General features: G+C 48.5%; 1 protein-coding gene across 8 annotated transcripts in view; it reads left to right on the forward strand.

Annotated features, from left to right (window-relative positions):
* Nucleotides 1-1,592: 1,592 nt before the first annotated feature.
* Nucleotides 1,593-18,621, forward strand: part of JARID2 (jumonji and AT-rich interaction domain containing 2) — a 243,962-nt gene continuing 226,933 nt past the window's right edge. For 3 of the 8 annotated variants that reach the window (XM_047796193.1, XM_047796197.1, XM_047796199.1), the window contains exon 1: nt 2,086-2,667. In XM_047796193.1, the coding sequence (XP_047652149.1) occupies nt 2,623-2,667 (45 nt within the window). In that variant the 5' untranslated portion in view covers nt 2,086-2,622. Of the gene's footprint in view, nt 1,702-2,082; nt 2,668-4,692; nt 4,981-18,621 lie in introns of those variants that run through there. The other 5 variants (XM_047796200.1, XM_047796198.1, XM_047796194.1 and 2 more) reach the window with 4 other exon arrangements.

The following is an 18,621-nucleotide window of genomic DNA, read 5'->3' on the forward strand; positions in this document are numbered from 1 at the left end:
TATTTTTCTGAATGTGAAATGAACCTATGACAAATTGTTTCAATTTAGAAAGCAGATTTTTTAAAAGGTAAAGTAAATGAAACAATTTTAAAGCAGCATTTTATTTCATTTACCAAAAACTTTCAGTAAAATGGTTCTTAGCTGGGTTAACGTAATTATTATATAATCCACCCCACAATGCTTATTGATCACTAATTTGCAGATGAGGAAACTGACCAGCTCAGAGAGGCCATCTAGCTTTCGGGAAGGGGCAGGGGTGATCTGAAACCCGGTCTCTCACCTCCAGTTTCTGAGACCTTCTTAGACACTGGGTTCTCTTTTCGAACATTGCTGTAGACAAAACCTCACAACCGTGATACTTTAGAGGTAAGGCGAATCCAAGGAATGAGGAGAACTGAATATTACAGGGAATGAATGTGAGGGCGCAGTCATCCCACTTTTCATTTCTTTAAAGGACTGCCTGGGAGAGGCTCATTTTAAACACTACTTCTGGAAAACCACGGTGAAAACGAGGAAATTAACAACGCAGAATGGCTAAGAGCGACTTGGCAAAGTTGTTCAGAAAGCAAAGGCCGTAAGAGAGACACGAGGGCCTCCGGCTTCGTTTCTAGCAACGATGAGGTCGGCACCACAAGGCAGAGGCAGGTAGAAAGCAGGCTCTCGCCTGGCTGCCGCGGTTGATACTCCTGATGCTTCCTTGCGGTGAGCACGTCTGTGGGGCTCGGGGTCCGTACGCCACCGGTCTCCCCCTCGTTTTCCTCTCGCTCACAGGCGCAAAAGACGCCGGGACCAGCCGGGACCCAGCGCGATCTCCTCAAAGTCGGGGGGTCTTTCGTAGGAGCCGGCGACGAGGGGCTTCCCTTTTGGCCCCCCTGCCCCCACCCCCGACGTCGACCTCGCGCGCCGGGAGGTGGCCTTTCCGAGCGTGGGGGCGCGAGCGGCCGCGGGGCGCGTGCACAGGTGACCTCAGGGTCCCCCGAGCCCGACCGCGGCACGCTCCGTGCGAAAACGCGAGGCGGTGTCCTGAGGTGACACCGGCTGCGCCGCCGAGGCAGCAGGCGCCGCCGATCAACTAGTTCGCACCGAGGATTCCTCTTGGTGCGTGGCCCAGTTTTCCTTAGGACGGGCTCCAACCCCTCGCCGCCACCGCCCCCCGCGCCGCCACGCTCCGAGGCCTTCCCCGGAGACGCCGCGCGTCCCTCCCCCGCCGCTCGGCGCGGGCCGGCGCGCGCGCGCGCGCGCGCGATTCCTCGATTCCACAGGCGGTTCGCGCCGTGGGTGGGGGCGGGGCGTGCGGGGAGGGGGGCGGCCGCCGCGGGGGGAGGGGGGGCCGTGGCCGGGGACCTGGGGGCGGGGGCGGGCCGGCGTGGGGAGTTCCTCGCTCGCGGACCACACGCTCCGCGGGCCAATCCCGAGCCAGCCTCTCGCAGTGTCACACGCGGGACACGTCCAAGCGTTTGTTGGCAGAGCCTGCGATGGGGAGGGGGAGGGGGCGGGGAGGAGGGAGGGGGGTTTGAGTGACAGGCTTGCGGGGCAGGCTGGGAATTGTAGTTCTCAGCTCCCGTGGCCATAGCCATTTTGTAGTCGGGAGACTACAACTTCCAGAAGATCGAGGGGACCATTCTAAGGTGCCCCGGGAATAGGCGGCTCTCCCCGGGGCCGGGCGTTCTGGGGCACTGGCACCCAGCAGCCCGGCTGCAGGTAGACAAGAGGGCAATGGCGGGGGTTAGCGTGCGGCGGCTGTGGGGTGAGCGGCAAGCTGGGGAAAGGGGGTGAGGTGGAGCGACCGAGCGTGCCATGCATTGAGCTAGGGAGCCTCTCTCAATTCCACTCCTAGGCTTGGCGTGGGAGCGATTCTTGAGGGGTAGCCTGGGCAAGGTTCGTCGAGGCCTCTCGGATGTCTGGTCGACCCAGCTGCAGGGGTCCTCGGAGCCCGGCCAGGGGCGGTCGGTGCCGGGGTAGGCGGGCGCCTGGTGGCCCAGCTGTGGGAGTTTTCGGCTGGCCTCCGGCAGGGAATTACCCGAGGAGCCCTAACTTGTATAAAAGCAGAGTCCATTTAAAGTTGGGCTGGATAGCTTCTCTCTCATTGGTTAGGGGGCTTGGAAAAAAGAGACTCGGCGAGCCCTCGCTGTGGTGCTGCCGCCGCCGCCGCCGCTGGAGTTGACTCTTCTGCTCGCACTGCTGCTGCAGCACAAACGTGACTTCCAACATTTTTTATTTATCTTTCCCTTTTCTTTTCCAAGATGTAACTACGGATCAGACACTAAGGACCTTCACGTTTCGCTGATGTAGTTTTTGGAGGAAAAAGGGGGGGGAGTGAAGGGCGTCGGTTTTTTTTGTGTGTGTGTTTCGGGGGAAATTTTCCATTATGAGTGTTTTACTAAAGTGATTTTTTTTTTTGTTTGCTTCGTTCGTCTTTTGGCTTTTTTTTTTCCTTTCCAATTTCGGATTTATTTCAAGGAGAATCGGGCTTTGGGGGAAGAGGAAGAAAAGTCGGATTACAAGATCAACCACCACCACCACCAACAATAAAAACCACCAGGATATTTTTTTGCAAATTTCTGACGGCTTTAAATTCATGAAGCAATTGTCCCCTTTTGCAATCAGCATTTGGATCTCAGAATGAGCAAGGAAAGACCCAAGAGGAATATCATTCAGAAGAAATACGTAAGTGCTCCTAACAACACATCCTTTGACTTGTAGTTTTAAGCAATGGCTGTGAATGTCAAGTTTATAGATAATTCTGCAGCTGAAGGGTTTTAAACACAGCGTCCGATAAGGCTGTTTCTTTCTTTTCTGAAAGAAGGCTTTTCAGGCAAAGTCGTGTCTGCCTAGTTTGGATGAAAAAAAAAAAAACAAACCCAGATTGGTGTAGCGATACCTCGAGTGAATAAATTGACCTCGAATGACACAACCATAATCTAGTTTTAGATGAAAGGCAAGGGATTTTGGTGGAGCTTGGACGGGGGGGGATTTGGGCTGCGGTAATGTAACTAAACTGCATTCTCGGGCGGATTTGGCCCCATATTGTACTTTGCATGCAAATGAGCCTGTGTTACTATTATTAATGTTATTTGGGAAATCGTGTAACGCGTGTGTGTTGGAAGCTTTTTAAGTTGCAATCGAGGGTCCGATTATGGCGATCTTGTTCCTGTACTGGCAACATCAAATTTAATGTATGTGGTCATTTTGGCTTATTTGGTTCGCAGTATAAACCAGTTGGGGAACCGTGTTACGGCGAATGCATTTGTTGAGATTGACTTTAATAATGGGACTGGTTTTGTTTAAAAATTCATGGTTTTCAGTTTTAGGGGAAGAAGGCTTAGAATATAGCTAATGTTTTTAAGTAGGTATGTGAATGCATATGTAAGTGACTACAAATAATTTATTCCAGTTAACTGGGCTTCTGAAATTGGATGATTACTCAGATTTAAATGGTTTGGAATAGTTAAATTTGTTTTGTGCATAGTATAGCTACGTTTTGATTGGCATAGGGAGTGTTTTTGTTTTGTGTGTGGTGGCTTTTTTTTAAGTTTGGGGGGGAGGGAGGGGATAGGAGGACCGAGCATTAACCAAATATGCACTCGAGTGATCGGTGATTAGCTACATGCTTTAAATCAAAGAGCCCATTAAAAAAAAAAAAGACAAAGTGAACATATATTAGGAATAATACAACGTTATAAGAAAGTTTATTTAACTCGAGTCTACAAATTGGTGTTAATATTTTCCCTTTTTGAGCAGTGTGATGTGTGTAATGGGAGATGACCTTCGGGGCACTGGTTTTTTTTAAAAAATAGATTTAATGGAAAAGCTGAATGCCTCTTCTAGAGGGCTGATACTAATCTCGACACGTAAACTTCAGCTATGAAAGAAATGCAAGGTTAAATAATCAAGCCCAACTTAAAAAGAATCTAAGAATTAAAACACATCCGCATTGCAGAGGGCTGGGGAGAATGCAAAAGGACTAGTTTAAACTCGGGCTGCAGAAACTGCATGGAGACAACCTTGCCTGGGAGCTTGGAAGCCTTCCCCGGGCACGTCCGATCGGCTGCAGCCACAAAGCAAACGGGGTAGAACTTGGACCACAGCCACCCCCCCCACCATCCCAGTCCTCGCTAAGTTGGAGAGCGGCATGGGGTGGGATTTTTTTGTTACCGGTGGTCAGCGGATTGTGTCGAGCCCGGGCGTCTGGCCGCTCGCCGCGGCTAGCGGCGGCCGCGGGAGGCAGAGCACGAGTTAACGCTCGGGGAGCGGAGCCCCGTGTTCCCGACGTGCTCCAGCCGGCTGCGGGGGCGGGGGGGGAGGGCGAGCGGGGGTCGCGGCGGGCTGGGCCTGGGCCGGGCGCCCGCGCGCGGCCTGTAGGGGGCGGGCTTCGGGCTGGGCTCGGGGCTGGGGGCGGGTGGTGCTGGGCCCGTAGGCCGGCAGGCGGGTGGGTGGGGCGTGGGGGCGGTGCGGCCGGTCGGTCCGGGGAGGGGGCGGCGCGGCGCGCGGGGCGGGGGCGTGGCGGGGAGGGGGCGTGCGGCTCGCGGCCGCGGCGGGCGCCCCCCAGCGCGCGCGCGGCCGAGCATGGCGGCGGCAGTCGGGCCGGCTCCCCGCGGCCCTGCCCGCTGGCTCCAGTGAGGGCCTGTGAGCAACAGGTTAAGCCGGCGAGACGTCAGCTCGCCCCCTCCCCGCCCGCCGGTCCCTCCCCCGCCTCGCGCCGGCGTCCCCTGCCTCCCTCCGCCCCCCGCGGCTCCGGGTTCCCGGACGCTCCGGCCGCGTTCTGTTGTCATTGTGACGTCACAAAGGGACGGGCCCGGGTGGAACCTTCTCCTCCTCCTCCATGACGTCAAAAGTCGGGCGGGAGGTTCCAGTGCGGCAGGGCTGCGGGGGAGGAGGGAGCGGCACGGAGGCGGGGGCTGCGGCTCGGGAGGAGGAAGAGGAGGTGGAGGATGCGACGGGCCTCATCCTTCCGCCCCGAAACGCCGCGCTTCCCTCCAGGTGAGAGCTGGGAGCCTCTGGTCTCCTAGCGAGTGCCCCCTCCCGCGACTCTGCTCTGATTCCATTTACGGGGTGCGGAGCGGGGTGGAGACGCCTCCTGTGTGCGGAAACGCTTTCGCTTGCTCTGTTTCCAGGTCGGCTGATGTTGTGGTCTTACTGCGGTGGTGGTCGCTTTCTCTCGTCAACGCTTTGAGAATCCGGGAAACTTCATTCCGGGAAGCATGGCTCTGTAGGAGGCCCGTGTTGTGGATTTGGCCACGTTGTCACTTTAAGTCCCGTTTGGGGTGTCTCCGCAGGATGTGGCGGGATGCCTTTCTGGGTGATGCTGCACAGCATCAACTGTTGCTCTTTCTGGACACCTTGAAACACCAGAGTGGCGCTTTGCTGTGCCACCTCTCAACCTATTGGGTGTTTTGGGGGCCAGACGAGGGAAGACTCCTTGATACGTGTGCTTGGAAGAGCACTGGACTGTAAGTCTGAGGTGTTCTGGGTTTGGTTCTCGTAAATGAGAGAACAGGAGGTTGGAAATCTGAGGCTAGTTACTTTTCTGTAAAATGGAAAAAGTATTATGTGCCTTTGCGTCTTCATCTGAGATCACGTGTTTGAGTTGTGTGTAAAGATGTAAAACAGTATGCTCTTTCTGTGTAAGGTGGAATTATTACTCGAGCTGGTGGAAGGCAGCACATTTCCTACAATTGGTCTCAAAAGCCTTGGATGCCTGCCGAGTTGCTGTTTAGTTTATTGCTTTAGCAAAGCAGAGTTTGGAGGTGGGATTGTAGATGGCAGGCTTTGGGAGAAATGATAGTTATATTTCATATTAAATGACGTCCTTGAGAAACTCATAAATTGCAGTGTAATCCTGTCTTAATTACTGGGCATGACTCCCACTACAATACCTTAAGTAACTGAAAACATTTGCCTTTCAAAGTCCCAATCCACTTGGACAATAAAAACAGTTGCATGTTTTGCTCTAGGGGTATTTCATGCCATTTCTGTCACTCCACTGGTTGGTTATTCCTAGGGAGAATAACAGATATGATACCCAGGCTTCAAAACCATTTGATCTCTGATGCCTTATATCAGGTATGAGTTTGAAATAAAAAGCTCTGCCACATGAAGGTATGATTCATGCAGTTAGCACGAAAACATATTACCAGTTTTGATTTCTAGGACAGCTCAAGCAGAATTTGTATCACTAGGCTGTAAATTTTCAGTATCAATTTTCTGTTTTAAAAGTTCAATATAATTGAAAATGGGAAAAGTTTGTTATAAGATTCAAAAGCAGGATTTACTATAATTACATAAAATTGTAAGGAAAAATGAGAACTATGCCAAAATGAAGTGGTAGGACTTATGCCCCTTCCACCCCTATTTTACACCCAGTTGTATTATTTTACAGTTCTGGGGAAGAAAAAAACTTGTACAGCTTATTTAATTGCTACTTTTTTCCCCTATTCTTTTCTAAGGTGTTTACAGAGATTTCTTTTTGCCTGTCTCTTGTGGGGAAAAAGTCTAGGACAGAGACCATTTAGCAACTATCATTGTCTGTAGAGATTATGGAAATAACACTGTCAAGTTGAGAGCCCAAAGTGTGTCATTGAAATTTAAAAAGAAAAGTAATTATGTTGAAAAATAATACAATTTGAGTTACTATTACCTGGGTTTTTTTTTACTTTACTTTTGGCAAATATCTGACTTGTGTGTCTCCTATAGCCATTGGTCCAAAGAGCTAGGCAGAATTATTTGGCGCTTAGATGGTGTAATGACTGTTTCCTCTGTCATAGTAGGTCAGACCAATTCCTGTAGCTGTGCTGAGGGCTCTTGACTCACTTCCAAGTGCCTTCAAAAGAACTCCAGTGTTAATATATATCCTGATCCAAACGTTATTTAAACTTTTCTCCTTCAGAAAGAGAAAATCTTTTGGGAGTATGTAACTGATATTTCTTAGATTCAGAATAGAACCCTTTTCTTCCTTTCAGAGGTGACATGGGACAGTCATATTAAGCCTAGTACAAAACACTTGGTAGGGGCTAAGCTGGACTTAAAAAAAAATTTAATGGTAGTTTTATCAGTATACTAATATCAGTATATTAAAAAAACATCATTTTAATATGCAAGCAACACTTAAGTAGTTAAGATAATTTACATTCTTTTTTTCATCTTATGTCTTTGAAATCTGGTGTATTTTTTTTTTTACCCTGACAGGGCAACTCAGTTTGGACAAGTCCTCTCAAAAGTTTAAGACCTGCTTATGGTTAGCAACTCTGCTATTGGACAGAGCAGATCCATGTAAGCAGAGGTTTATCTAATATGGTATGGTGTCTGCATTGGTGAAAAACCTCAAGTTCTGTAAAAATCACACACTAAAAATTACAGGGCTGGTGGAAGAGTAAGGATGAATTACGTCACTCAAAACCTCTGTAGGAGTTCCTTTCGTGGCGCAGTGGTTAATGAATCCGACTACGAACCATGAGGTTGCGGGTTCGATCCCTGGCTTTGCTCAGTGGGTTAAGGATCCGGCATTGCCGCGAGCTGTGGTGTGGGTTGCAGACGTGGCTCGGATTCTGCGTTGCTGTGGCTCTGGCGAGGGCAGTGGCTACAGCTCAGATTGGACCCTTAGCCTGGGAACCTCCATATGCCGCGGGAGCGGCCCAAGAAATGGCAAAAAGACAAAACAAAAACCCTCTGTAACTTTGGTACAGTGAACAGTAATGAGTCAGTAACTTGGAACTGGAAAAATGACATGAAATGCTCAGGCAGGCAGCTCAGACTCCAGACTAAATCATGAAGGTTGGTGGTTATACTGGCAATATTTTATATAGAGTAGAGCTGATATTGCCAGGGTTGTGTGGACAGAACTATGCTGTTGACTGTAAGGCATTGTTTTTTTGGTTTTATGGAGGTTTCTGGGTAGATGAATTTGGACCTTTTTTTGTACATCAACAGTTTTCTTTGAAACTCGTGAATGGGAGGGAGTTCCTGTTGTGGCTCAGTGGTTAATAACCATGATTATTAGTATCCATGAGGACTCGGGTTCAATTCCTGGCCTTGCTCAGTGGGTTAAGGATCTGGTGCTGTGGTGAGCTGTGGTGTTAGGTTGCAGACGCTGCCCGGATCTTGGTTGCTATGGCTGTGGTGTAGGCCCACTGGCTGTAGCTCCAATTTGACCCTAGCCTGGGAACCTACATATGCCATGAATGCGGCCCTAAAAAGCAAAAATAAAGAAAAGTTTTGCAGTCTAAGGAATATAGTTTTTGGAATCCTGATTGCATTGTTCTGATCCTCCTAATGTTACTGGTGTACATTTGAGTCTCCTCCAGCATTATGGTGACAAGAGCTCCCCTAATCACCTCTCACCTCCCCAGCCCTGTTCCACTGGCTGAAGAACATCCCAGCAGTGATGGCCCATTGCGAAGGTCCAGGCCAGTGGGCAGGCTTGGGAGTGTGTGCCTCTGTCCCCTTTGGATCCCACCCATATGGAAGGCTTGCCAAGTGCCAGTTGTTTGTTCCCAAATCTGGTTATTCCAGTTAAACTTATTATTGCAATTTTGGTTAAATATTATATAAACCTTTGAAGGAGTTGTGAAGAGAGTTGGTTTCTCTGAAAACTTGAAGCCGAATATTCGGGAACCCTTGATAAAAGTGAATTTACTAAAAGAAAAAAAATGAGGCTGTTAAATTCGATGTGGGCCTGCCATTTATTTTATTTATTTATCTTTTGCCATTTCTTGGGCCGCTCCTGTGGCATATGGAGGTTCCCAGGCTAGGGGTCGAATCGGAGCTGTAGCTGCCGGCCTACGCCAGAGCCACAGCAACGCAGGATCCGAGCCACGTCTGCCATCTACACCACAGCTCACGGCAACGCCGGATTGTTAACCCACTGAGCAAGGGCAGGGATCGAACCCGCAACCTCATGGTTCCTAGTCGGATTCATTAACCACTGCGCCACGACGGGAACTCCATGGGCCTGCCATTTAAAAGACTTGGGGAAAATTTGTAAGGATTCTGCACACACATTGCTTTGCAAGTGGTTCCCTTTTAAGAAGAACCAAGCTTTGTGGCCAAACTCCTTCCCAACAAACAAACCATAAAGCATAACATGGAGCACTGAGAATTCTCAAAATACCTGCAGCTGAAAGTACCTTTGTGCGTTCATTACATGTATGTGTATATGTTTGCCTTTACAGTGTTTTTTTTTTTTTTTTAAGTTTTTTGCCTAACAAACTTTCCATTAGCTAACCAACTTCTGGTCTCTATCACCTCTGATAAGAGTGCTTCCATTGTATTTAGCCTTAATCCCCGAATATTAAACTAGACGTCCTCATCTAGTTCATGCCTGGTAGCATAGATAGAATGTGGGTCAGTTTATTCATTTATTTGTCTTTTCAGGGCCGCTCCTGCCGTATACAGATGTTCCCAGGCTAGGGGTTGAATTGGAGCTGTAGCCCATGGCCTGTGCCACAGCCACACCAGCACCAGATCCAAGCCGCATCTGCAGCCTATACCACAGCTCATGGCAATCTCGGATTCTTAGCCCACTGAGCAAGGCCAGGGATCGAACCTGCCCCCTCATGGATGCTAGTCAGATTTGTTTCCGCTGAGCCAGGACAGGAACTCCCAAATGTGGGTCAGTTTAGAGTGGCCCTACTGAGGTAATTTATGTTGCTTTTAGAGTTAAAAACAGTTATGTCAGGAGTTCCCGTCGTGGCGCAGTGGTTAACGAATCTGACTAGGAACCATGAGGTTGCGGGTTCGGTCCCTGCCCTTGCTCAGTGGGTTAACGATCCGGCGTTGCCGTGAGCTGTGGTGTGGGTTGCAGACGCGGCTCGGATCCCGCGTTGCTGTGGCTCTGGCGTAGGCCGGTGGCTACAGCTCCGATTCAACCCCTAGCCTGGGAACCTCCATATGCCGCGGGAGCGGCCCAAGAAATAGCAACAACAACAATAACAACAACAAAAGACAAAACCCCAAAAAACAAAAAAAAACCAGTTATGTCATTCTCAGGATGTTCGGGCAGAAAAATGAGTGATTTTTTTTTTTTTTTAAGCACCTCATTTATATGGAGTTCAGAAGCTTGTATTTTGTAATCTAGCAACTTTTAATTACTTTGTTTTACTCAGGAGGTAGAAGGTGTGTTCCATTTCACATGCTTAAAGCCTACCTGTTTTTTTCTTATTTTTTCTGTTTAGGGCCGCACCTGTGGCATATGGAACTTCCTGGAGTAGGGCACCGCAGCTCACTGAGTGGGGCCAGGAATCAAACCTGAGTCTTCTTGGTTACTAGTTGGGTTTGTTATCGCTGAGCCACAATGGGAATTCCCAGCCTACCTGTTAATGGAAACGAGACACACTGCACCTGTTTCTTTCCTTTGAGTCAGTTATCTCATGTTTGTTTCCATCTCCCAGGTAATAGTCTTCATCCCTCTGACCATCCTCCTCTCTGCAAGCCTCTGTTCCTTTCCCAGGCCCTGGGCTTTGTTTTTCTGGTCTTTTTTGTCCATAAGGTCTTTTCCACACTTGTGTCATCATTGCAGGCCCCTTTCAGGAGATGGGGGCTCGGAGGACTTCAGTTTTCTAAAGCTGTGTTGTGTAGTATTGCTGTTTGTCTACTTTTTGGTAGACAATTTGAGATATTTCTTAGCCTTTTAGGGTTTAATCTTTCTAGGAACTTCAGACAACCCTATAGCCTTCCGGTAGTCTCACACTTTTTAATTAGGGCTTTTTATTCATTTCTGATTTAGAATAAAATTGTTGAAAGTAGAGCTGAACCTTGCAGCGGGCAGCACTGCTGGCTGGATCCCCTTTTTCTCTGGGTTGAATGGTGCTGCCTGCTCCCAGGACTTCCTGTCCCATCACCTCTTGCAGGTGGCTTTTTGTCTCTCTTGTTCTCTTAGTCAGGATGTGTGGGATGAGAAAGAAAGGGCCCACATTTTACTGAGGTCTCGGCTTGCTTTCTACTTTACCCCAGTCTGTCTTGCTACAGATTTTACTGCTCTTGTGAGGAGGCTGCTCCTGTCCTGTGGGGCCCTCTCTTTGCCAGTTGAAGAAATGTGCCAGGAGAGCTTGGCTGTAGGAAACACCCTTGCTCCCTGAGAAGACCCAGTGAGTTCTGAAATCACCACCCACAGTTGTTTTCCTGGTGTGTTCACGTGAGAAAAAGAGGCGGTTGAGTCTATTTTACAGAAGGGAAAACTGAGGCCAGCAGACCCTGGCCAGACTGTGCAAGGCTATATCCTCCCCACTTTTTAGTCCAGATGAACTAGAGGTGAACATAGTAATCAGAGTAGCCCCCGAAAGAGGAAAAAAGATTGTAGTGAGGGCTCTTGGCTGCCTTTGGGGGGGTTTCTTTGCTTGAGAAAGTTGGGGGGAAGTTAAGGCAGTTTGTCAGCCTCCAGGAACAGGAGTGGATCCGGGCATGTTTGTTGTTTTTTTAAACACCAGTTGGTGGAGCTGCCCCCTTATCCCAGCTGACTGTCTCCCCGAGTCCTATTTGGAAAAGCCGTGAGACCCCAGTCGCCCTTGGGACTGGCTGCTTTGTGCTCTGTATTTTCTAAGTGCCCTCACTCCGTACTCTCCGGGCACCTGAGGGCCTGCCTGGGCGGCATCTGCTCTCCAGGCTTCCGAGAAGCTGTCTGATTTCTTAGGGGCTGTGACACATCGCCTTCAATGCTTCTTCTGCCGCTTACATTGCAGCCCCAGACTGCTGCTGCTTAGGGGACCATGGGGTGCTGGGGGGAATGATTTCCCCTCAGATCCTCACCAGGGTCCAGGCCACACCAGGCAGTAACCTGAGGCTCCCCGGATATGGTAATGAGGCAGCACCAGCAAAGGAAACATCCTATGTAATTACCCACGTTCGCATACATGTGCGACGGCCTTAGAAAGGGGAACCCTACTGGCACCAGTTCTTGAGAGCTGTTTTTGAGGGCTGGTGTGGCCTAGAAGGCCTAAATTGGATTTTAAGGTCTAATTTTGTAAGTCTGTCAAGCTCCACCACCCATGAAGAGGAAGCAGGGAGCATTGAAATACGAGCAGCAGTGTTTACTTACCGTGAATCCTAGAAGGTTCACAAAGGTCACAGCCGCGCATTTTACCGCCACACTGCCAATACAGCTCTTCTCTCACGACTTTTCTCCATTACAACCAGGAATTCTTTTCCAGCAGTATTTTGGGTGGGGGTGGAGGTGGGGTGGGGAGGGGTGAGAGGGGTGGGTTGTGTGTGTCTGTTTTCCGTCAGGAGACCCTCCGGTTTGCTGTGACAACAGCCCAGGTGTCTAGTGACTGAATCACCCAGGAGGACATGGGCGATGTGTTGGCGCCCTGTTTCATTGCTCTCTTTTTAAATCTGGGTGGTTCTTTCTCCATTATTTCCCAACCCCGATTTGGGTTAGGGCTTGATTTACAATGGTTGTGTGTGTTATCTCTTGGTTCTCATTTCTGCCAGCTGTTAAAAGTGTTTGGTGCCTGTTGGGGCAGAAACAGGTGCCAGGAGGAAATGAGAAGAGATTAGGGCCGAGCATGTGTTTCTTGCATTTATTCTTCTTGGGGTTTGCAGAATGAATGCTTATTCTGTTAGGCAGCAGTTGGATGGTGACCTTATTAAAACTCTGGAGTGTTTTGTGCTTTGTGTAGATGCCTTATTGCGAGTGTGTGGGCTTCAGGAATGAAATGCCTCAGATTGGGACAGGCTGGTTTTGAATATGTAGGGCACCCGCTGTGGTCATAGTGGACAAGACGGGGACTATGAGCTGAGCTAAAGGTAATACTGGCTGTGTGACCCTTGCTGAGCAAGGGCAAGCTACATAACCTTACTGAGCGGCTTCCTCACCTGGAGCACTTATTCCATGCACCTCACAGGCTTGTTGTTGGGAGGGTCAGTGAGATTTTTGATGTGAAAGCACTTTGTAAACTGCATACTATGCACAAATGCTCTAGAAGGTATGATTATGCAGTTGGAAATCGCCAACCTGGAGACATCAGGGCTGCCAGCAGCCTTCCTTGCTGACTTAGAAATAAATGAATGAGATGAATTTTATACTTTGTCTCTCAGTAAACCAAATGAATACAGCAACAGGTGTGCTAAAATCCATTTTGGAATATAGAAGAAAGCTTTAAAGATTAGAAGGTGATTGGAGTTCCCTGGTGGCTCAGTAGTTTAAGGATCTGGTATTATCACTGCTATGGCTCAGGTTGCTGCTGTGGCATGGGTTTGATCCCTGGCCCTGGGAACTTTGGTGTGCCCAGGGCAAGGTCGAAATAATTAGAGGGTGATTATATTCAGTATCTTGTAATAATAATGAAGAAGAACCTAAAATGTGTATAACTGAATCACTTTGCTGTACTCCTGAAACTAATACAATACTGTGAATTAACTACACTTCAGTTAAAAAAAAAATTAAAGGTGATGTAATCTCTCCCCACCCCCACCCTCCCTTGGTGACTGAATCTCTTCTGAATTATCCAACACTTGGTTGCTGAACATGTTGGGTGTCAATTAGAAAGACTGACAGATTGCGATTTAAGATTAGAGTGGCCCTGAATCTGTGCACAGAGATGTTTCACCAAAGATGGTTAACTTGGATCTTGGAACCGTAATCCTTGAACTTGAAAATCTGATCATGGTCCAGGATCAGGTCTAAACTAATTTGTCCTCAGGACAGCACAAGAAGCCCTTGCTCTGCTTTGAGCTTCTGGCCACCCTTTCTGTTACAGCCCAGCTTAGCTTCCTGGCCTTTCTTTGTACATCTTGATTCCTCAAGGGATGGTCTGACTGGGGAGCCCCCCTGACCTCTCTGAGGCCTGACCGGACAGCCTGCCACCCCTTTGCCCAGTCAGACCTAGCCAAGCCCCTGAATCCGCACACTTAGCTCTCGGGGCTGGAATTAGTGTTTACATGTCTCTCACCCTATTAACCCCACATGAGTAGGGGCTGAATTTTATGTCAGCACACAGTGGAGGAAATACTGGTTGAGCTGAAGCTTTTTGAGTATTTCAGATACTACCCTGTGGTGGGAGGGAGTTGGTAAGGATCCACTGGGGAGAGGTGAACTTCACTAGTCAGAACTTCATAGCTGAGCAAACCTGAGGTGTCTAGTAGCAAAGGTTGCCCATATGTGATCACTGGCACAGCCAGGGTGTGACATGCGGCCAGTATAGCCGAAGGCCGTCTGGGCTTCTGCCTCTGGACGCTCGCTCTTGAAGAGATGCTTCCTCTTTCTCGGGGGATTCTCAGTTAGCCACTGTAACTGCAGTAATTGATTCATTTTCATGGAAAAATGAAATCCACATGTAATCCCCATACCTAATTAGGTCAATAGTTTTTGTCCCCCTTTGAAAATGACTTTTTTGACTTAAAGAAATCATTCAAATTGGACAACTACACGAAGATTAAAAACTAATGTAGGGGGAGTTCCCGTCGTGGCGCAGTGGTTAATGAATCCGACTAGGAACCATGAGGTTGCGGGTTCGGTTCCTGCCCTTGCTCAGTGGTTTAAGGAACCGGTGTTGCTGTGAGCTGTGGTGTAGGTTGCAGACGCGGCTCGGATCCCGCATTGCTGTGGCTCTGGCGTAGGCCAGTGGCTACAGCTCCAATTCAACCCCTAGCCTGGGAACGTCCATATGTTGTGGGAGCGGCCCAAGAAATGGCAAAAAGACAAAAACAAACAAAAAAAAACAAACAAAAAAACTAATGTAGTTACCTGTGATCAGGACACTCTTGGGCTTGTAGATAAGGTCATTTTACTCACATGCCTCGGTGATGTTCTGCTCCACGCTCTTTACAGTTATATCTCAATTATTAAAATACGATTCTGCATCCTTTTTTTGTTTTTTTTTGGTCTTTTTGCCTTTTCTTGAGCCGCTCTCTCGGCATATGGAGATTCCCAGGCTAGGGGTCTAATTGGAGCTGTAGCCACTGCCCTCGCCAGAGCCACAGCAACACAGAATCCAAGCCACGTCTGCGACCCACACCACAGCTCATGGCAACACCGGATCCTTAACCCACTGAGCAAAGCCAGGATCGAACCTGCAACCTTATGGTTCCTAGTTGGATTCCTTAACCACTGCACCACGGTGGGAACTCCATCTGCATCCTTATTTTTCAGTGGCTGCTGGGCACGCGGTTGAGCTGTACCCTGGTGTACTGGACCTGCCTGTCTGACGGCTTTTTCACACTGTTCGGGGGCTCTTGTCCACAGTGATGTGTGCAAGTCGTTTTCCTGTATCTTTTGCACTTAATTCCAAGACTCAGAAGTGCCCATGTTTACGTTCTGATCCTTCTTTCTGGGAGAAAGGCTATACTAATTTACTGTTCCCCAGGTAGTGCCAGCGGGTTGGTTGGTTTGTTGGCTTTTAAAAACCAATACAGGCTCTTGTAACAAGTAGTAAAGATGTCAGCTGGGTTTTATTTAAGTTTCTATTTTCTTGCCTTGTCCTCTCTCAGGGCGTTAGAACTAAATGAGATAAGATATGGGAAAGCACTTTGTAAAACAAAATTGCTCTAAGAACACAATGTGTTATTAGCTGGGGCGGCGCTAATAGTGAAGGAAGGAGCGAGTCTGTAGAATTGTTCAGTTACTTTCTTGATGCTTGTGAAATGCTTCTTTTGTGAGCCTGTGACGTCACTTTAAGGTGACCCAGAATCGAATTGTTTTCACGAGTGATTTCAGCCTTGCTTGCGAGGTGGGCTTCGTATGGTTACAAACATCCCATTGGGCTGTGGCCTGGAAGGCCGTTCAGTGAAGTGCAGCTGTTCTGGTTGCTACCAGGCTCTGCCAGTTAGGGGCTGGGAAATATGACATTGTTCTTGTCCTGAGAGGGTTTTTTTTTTTTTTTTTTGTCCTTTTTGTCTTTTTAGGGCTGCACCTGCAGCATATGGAGGTTCCCAAGCTAGGGGTTGACTCGGAGCTGCAGCCGCCAGCCTACACCACAGCCACAGCAACGTGGGATCTGAGCCGTGTCTGCAACCTACACCACAGCTCACGGCAACACCAGGTCCTTAATCCACTGAGTGAGACCAGGGATTGAACCTGCATCCTCATGGATGCTAGTCAGGTTCGCCAACCACTGAGCCACGACGGGAACAGCGTATTTGTAGTGTAGTTGACAGCGGGGATGCCCAACATTGGGAAGAGAGCAGCGACCCTGGATAAATCTCTTCCCGTCTCCAAGTCTCGGTTTCTTCATCTGTAAGTGGGGAGAATTTCAGCTTCATTTACTGGTCCCTCATCCTGGAGGAGACAGAATCGGATGTTGGCGTGTGAAGTGCTTTCTAAACTGTAGCTATCCAGACTAGATTATTATTTTAGGTCCCGCAGGTCTTTGTGGCTGTAATGCTCCAGCCTCAAGGTTGAAGAGGGAACGTGACGTTTCTGGGTCATCCTTGGAGTGCACAGCCTATCCTGGTTGTCTGGGGACAAAGATAGAAATGAAAACAATAAGGTGCTCACCAAGGCTTGCTTTGTCTTCCTCGCTTGAGGTAAAATGCATCACTTTTGGATGTTCTGATGATGGATATTTATCATTCCCCCCCACCCACCCTGCCCCGGGTGAGAATGGTGTCATGCGGCAGAGCTGCTAAGAAGCAACTTTATTTCTTCGCCTTTAGGAGTACTTTTGGATAAACTTCTTTGCCCTCTTTTTTGTTCTCCACTAAAGATGTCCCCTTAGAGATGAGGTAGGACATAAATGTGTATTGGTTTTACCCAAATTACCCCCTTTTCCATTCTTATGTTGATTGACCCGAGCCTGCAGGCTCTGCGTGTTCTCTTTTCAGCTTGTAGTAATGTCTTGATGTTGGAGGACGAAAAGGGACAACGTGATATTGAGACGCCTGGTTCGGAGTCCCAGTGAAATTGGTAGCACGTGGCTTCTGTCTGCCTTGAAGGGCTTGGGTTGTGTTTCTGCCTGAGCTGCCTGCCACCAGGCCACAGTCCTGGGTCCTCACCACCTGCCATGTGACTCCTTTCCAAAGGAGCCTTCGACAGGTGCCACACGGCCAGTTAGCCTGCTTTCTTAATTGTTGGGAAAGAACTCTTTCCTGAGCTCTTGGGAGGGCTGGGTTGGGGTATGGGGGAAGGGTCCCTGATGAGCCTGGTTACTGTAGCGTCGCTTTGTCTGACAGTCCCGTCCACCGTGCAGCCTTTTCACCGGGGCTCATAGTCGGTTGCAATTTTTTGAGGGGGCTTTATTTGACATATTTACTTACATATGCACCATGCCTCATTCTGAGGAGTTAAGGCCTTAATGAGCAGTCATCCCGGGAGCGCACGGTTTTGCTTTGATCTGACTGAAGTTCACTGTAAATCCCCAGAGTGAAAACCAGATTAAAATATGGGCATCCAGTGCTTGTCCTTCTCAACCCAGCAGTGTTTGGGCTGAGTAGCTTTTTGTTTTAGCTCTGAAAACTTGACCTAAAACTTAATTAAAGACAGGGTTTGTTAAATATTATTGGTATTGACACCCTGACAGAACTTTTAATCTGGAAGAATTTTAAAGATGCATGAAAGTAATCCCGAGTGGTGATCCCATCCTTGAATCGAGATCAGATTTCTGCTTAAATGCCAGCTCAGTTTAATATCACCTTTTTCCACCACGCCAGAGGCCCAGGGAGGGTCTGGATTTGATAAATGAACTTCTTTGGGGGTAGCGATTGGTAAATGTTACTGCGTGATCCAGCATCTGCGTCTTTACAAATGTTTTCAGATACTCATTCTGTATTGTAATCCTCAAAATGAAACTTCAGTGGAATCTGAAAAGGTGGCTGGTGGAGGGAAAGGAAGGCTTGAAGTGAAGAACGCTCAAGCCTGATCGTCCCAGACTCTGCGCTCTGGGTGTATCTGGGCCACGAGCCAAGACTCCTGGTGCAAGAGGTTAGGGATACCTGTTTCTTTCTCCTGGACTGTCTGCTCCCTACTCTGCCCCCCCCCCCCCACGTAAACATCATCATCTAGTTCCACAGGAACTCCTCATACAAATGTGGGACTTGCAGAGCTTCCAGAAAAGCGCAGTCTCTTGTACTTGTGGTAAATCAGAGCTCTAATGATGTTATTAAAACGGGTTTTCTTTTGGCTCTGGTCAGCTAGAAAAGCCTTTCTCGAGGTGGGGAGAAGGGGTCTGACTTGGAAATATCTGAAGCTGAAAAGTGGTGGGTTTTTCTCCTCTTCCCAAATTCTCCTCCCTGCTCCAAATTAAATAACACCCTTGCTCCCCCAACATTGACTAGGTCGAAATGAAACACATTTTCTACGCTAGAATTAGCCGTTTTCTTTTCCTTCTAACATGAGACTTGCTGAAGTTGTCATGTTATTTCCTTCCAGAATTTATAGGAGCAGGAGGCAAAGCCTCTTGGGAGTATAAATAATGATGATTATAAAGAACAGTCAGTTTACCAAGGAAGGCCATTATCTTTGACTTGCAAAAGCTTTACAGCAGAACATTGTTTGCTTACAGTGGTTTAATACAAATGAAGACCTTAATGGTACCTATTGTAAGAGGAGTCCTTTTCCTCTGTTTGTGTACACGGAGGGCATTGCAATTAAGAACAGAACACCTTAGCAGGCCTAAGTGCTTGTTTCTCCAGGCAGGCGTTATATGAGGCCCAGGGGAGGCCTGGGATGGTGGTTCATGGTGGTTTTTTTCCCCC

The sequence above is a fragment of the Phacochoerus africanus genome, chromosome 9 (assembly GCF_016906955.1).
Source record: "Phacochoerus africanus isolate WHEZ1 chromosome 9, ROS_Pafr_v1, whole genome shotgun sequence".
NCBI classification, from domain to species: domain Eukaryota; kingdom Metazoa; phylum Chordata; class Mammalia; order Artiodactyla; family Suidae; genus Phacochoerus; species Phacochoerus africanus.